The sequence below is a fragment of the Saccostrea cucullata genome, unplaced genomic scaffold (assembly GCF_032062105.1).
Source record: "Saccostrea cucullata isolate Sc308-1 unplaced genomic scaffold, CSIRO_AGI_Scuc_v1 ctg1250, whole genome shotgun sequence".
In the NCBI taxonomy this organism is placed as follows: domain Eukaryota; kingdom Metazoa; phylum Mollusca; class Bivalvia; order Ostreida; family Ostreidae; genus Saccostrea; species Saccostrea cuccullata.
The window spans coordinates 41,444-45,000 of NW_026928546.1; the positions used below are offsets into that span (position 1 = coordinate 41,444).

The 3,557-nt window shown below is 31.1% G+C and overlaps 1 protein-coding gene across 1 annotated transcript in view; it reads left to right on the forward strand.

Annotated features, from left to right (window-relative positions):
• The first annotated feature begins 876 nt into the window (after positions 1-876).
• LOC134277878 (centromere protein P-like) overlaps positions 877-3,557 on the forward strand; it is a 15,401-nt gene continuing 12,720 nt past the window's right edge. The window contains exon 1 of the mRNA XM_062760172.1: positions 877-941. Coding sequence (XP_062616156.1) covers positions 892-941 — 50 coding nt within the window. The 5' untranslated portion in view covers positions 877-891. The remainder of the gene's footprint in view (positions 942-3,557) is intronic.

Genomic DNA, 3,557 nt, shown 5'->3' on the forward strand with positions numbered 1-3,557 from the left:
TTTGTCTTATATGGAAAAAATTCCCATATTCATGACTGTTTTTCTTAATTTTTCATTGAAAATGACAGTTTAAAATATGATTTTTCTTCTTGTTTCCTTCAGAATATGCCCCGAATCACCTTATTGGGCCAAGCTAAAGTTATAAAGCATCATTAAAGGAATTTAATTTATTTCTAAAATTTTATAAATTTGTAGGCACCTTTTATTTACTAGATATTGACCTTAAATGAAGATTTGACTGGATAAATTCATTAATGACGTTTTATGCAATATTTAAACGCTTGATTGTTGTCAGTTTCATTTAGAAATGTCTGTAACTTAGATCTAAAACCGGAACCAACACCGTACTCTCGTTTTTGCTATTTCGAGGCTATTAATCGAAAATGAAAATAGACATTTAATTAAATTTACGATAATTACTATGCGAGTGAAATCTGAATATAGTTTACAGACATCACCTTATACCTAGCAAATATTCCTAGAGGAGAAAGTATGAACTCTGGTGCAAGCGTTTAGGAGTATTTTTGCAAAATTTATAAGTATAGATTGTGTTGGGAATTCAAAACGACTGCTATCACAGGCACCTGAAGTATGGATAATACCCCTCCCCCCCTCTTTTTTAATGAAAAAAAATGTATCATTTTCGAGGTATCATACACTCTTACATTTTTTTTTTCATTAAAAAAAAGGGGGTGGTATTATCCATACTTCAGGTGCCTGTGCTGCTATGTCACCTTTTCAAGTCTGACTCATATGTTCTTCCCAACTAACATAAAATCCTACCTGGGAGGACATAAAACCGACAATCGCTAAATTCCGAAATATAAGGGGCTTATCGGTTTTGGTTTCTTATTTCAATTTTCTTTGCGAATAAAACATCCGGTGGTGAGAATGGCGGGAAGTTTACAACTTGAAAAAGATGTTCAACAACAAATAGAAACGTAAGTGTGCAAGGAATATTGTGTATATTTTACATTCGTATTTCTCTTAGTTTTACTGAAAATGAATCTGTATCAAACATTATCTTACACAGTGACATCAACAGTATAGGAAAACAAAGCATTCATTTTATGATTCAAGGCTAGCGATGAAATAAGAGCCTGTGAAATAACATAATTTGTTTCAATATTTGAGTCTTACCTAAATTAAAAGGAAAGCCCAGGTTTTCATAGAAGATTTCCCTCTGTCATTTGCATAGTAACATGACAAAAGATATGCAAACTCTCACTACGAGTCAGTTAGTTAGGAATAATGCTTGCAGGTGGTAAATCTAGTACTCAGTTTGCACGATTCCCGTGTATCCATAACGCTGTCGGATGTTCATCATTGCGTTTTATTCCCTCAATAGAATTTTTTAAAATTTATTTTAATGGAAGCTATAGGACATATTTAATATTGATTCACCATGTCCATTACCATCATTACACCTCAGACCTGTCCCTTGTTTATGTATAGATAGTTTTCGATTGACCTAAAGTTACCTCCCATTGGTCGCCATATTGGAGGTCGACTCGGTGAGTCTTTGTCTTAACAAGTTTAAGAAAAATATAGCATAAATATTTGGCGAAAAACTTGATTAAATAATTTTTTTTTAATAAAGGAGGTTTCCGAAAATTTATATACTTCAGAATATAATGATTCCTAATTCAAAATCGCAAATATAAAATAAAAAATTTAAAAATTGATTCAACTATGAAGGAATATGAGCATTTGGATCTCCAGTATGGCGGCCAACAGGAGGTAACTTTTGCTAAATTTAAATGAATTGAAAACTATCTATAACTTTTATGGAGATTTTCTGATATTTTAGTAAGATTTTGGAAGGATCAGAGTCTTAACAAACAAAGCTGCAGAATTGTAGCTCTCCAAAAAAAATATTGACGGACTGGAAAGCTACGTAATAATAATGTAATAATATTTATTGTTCACAAAAGAGTGTGCTATTTCTCAATTTATTTCTCCATGTTTTTAAAACTGTCATCTCAAAATATTATTACCATGTGTTCCTAACATATTCTTACTCTGTTTCCTTATTTAAGGTAGGTCGCGGGTTTACTGCATAAAAATTCTTACGAGAAAACATATCCTGAAAATTTGATATTATTTTCCTTAGAATTCACAGCGTATTATCTACAATTTTTATTAAATTTGCCTACGTAGTTTTAATGCTATAGTACTGTAAAGGAAGTATTGTTTTTAGTACTTTTTTACGTTTTACAATTGAAATGTGTGGTAAAGTGATGTTTTAAGCCAATTTTGTGAAAATAGTTTCTTTTAAAAGGGTTGAATAACTTTTTAAAGACGTAGACAAATTAGTCAGGAATTTCAAAATGTGAAGATGAGGTAAAAGCAAAACTATTAATGTAAAGAAATCATATGTCTTCTCGCTAGATTTTCTGCTAAATAATTTCAAAGCTTTATTTTATACTGATAAAATGTTGCGTTTATGGCGTTATGTATATCTACAATGTCATTTGTTGAACGCAGTCACGTTTACCGTATGAGTATAAAAAATCTTGACATTTGGAATATGCTGGATTTAAAAGGTGACATAGATACCAAATTAAATTTTATGAATCATTTAATTTGTAGCGGAGACAAATAAGTATGACCAGCAACTTATTTTCACTAGTATTGTGAAATTCATATTCTGAACACAAAGTCAGAATGAACGGTATAAACATTCCTCGTGCACGAGAATTACGTACAGCGACAACAACGTGAATGATAAAATATACAATCATTACTACCTGTATTTTTAAAAAATCTATGGCCGACAGGATTTCAGGCATAACACAAAAGTCCAATGACTTTATTCGAAAAATGTAAGAAAATATACCGATACTGAGGATATAAGCGGCCAGGGGGGGGGGGGGTGTTTACCTGAAATGCTCTTTCTATATTAGTCGCAAGCTATAGTATATGGCCCTAAATCTTAAAAATTTGCATTTGTTAATTTGATTTAATTTAAAATTTCAATACGCAAAATGTAAAACTCTTGCATTTAGCTTTTACACTTTCAGCTTTTGTCATATAAAAGAATATATAGAAAAAATGATACATGTGTAATGTCATATAGATCTTACAGTCCAGGTGTTTGTACATGTATAAATTAGATTTTTAAATGCACAATTTAATAGCCAGCAAAAGGCGAGTACATGAGATTTAAATGCACAAGAACACAACAATAATGATAATGAAAAAAAAAGGAAAAGGCATGAAATTAAATTTAACACGTTTTTGTGATGAGGATTTCCATTCTGAAAAGTATACGCATATTTTCGCCCAGGCTCTGATTTGTAATCATGATGCAATATGCATGCTTCCCTGACTTTTCCGCTGAGCAATTTTTATTCATGATATCTTTCTTTCTGCATACCATAACTTTTACACTGATTTTATTCTGATTGACTATTAGCAGTTTAGTTACACTTACAATATATATTATCATGATTATTCCTTTCATTTGGTATTGTATTTAATTAGTCCTAAGACATTACATATAATTACATCAGAATTCAGACTCTTTAACAGGGCGAGGAAACTATTTTCTGTGA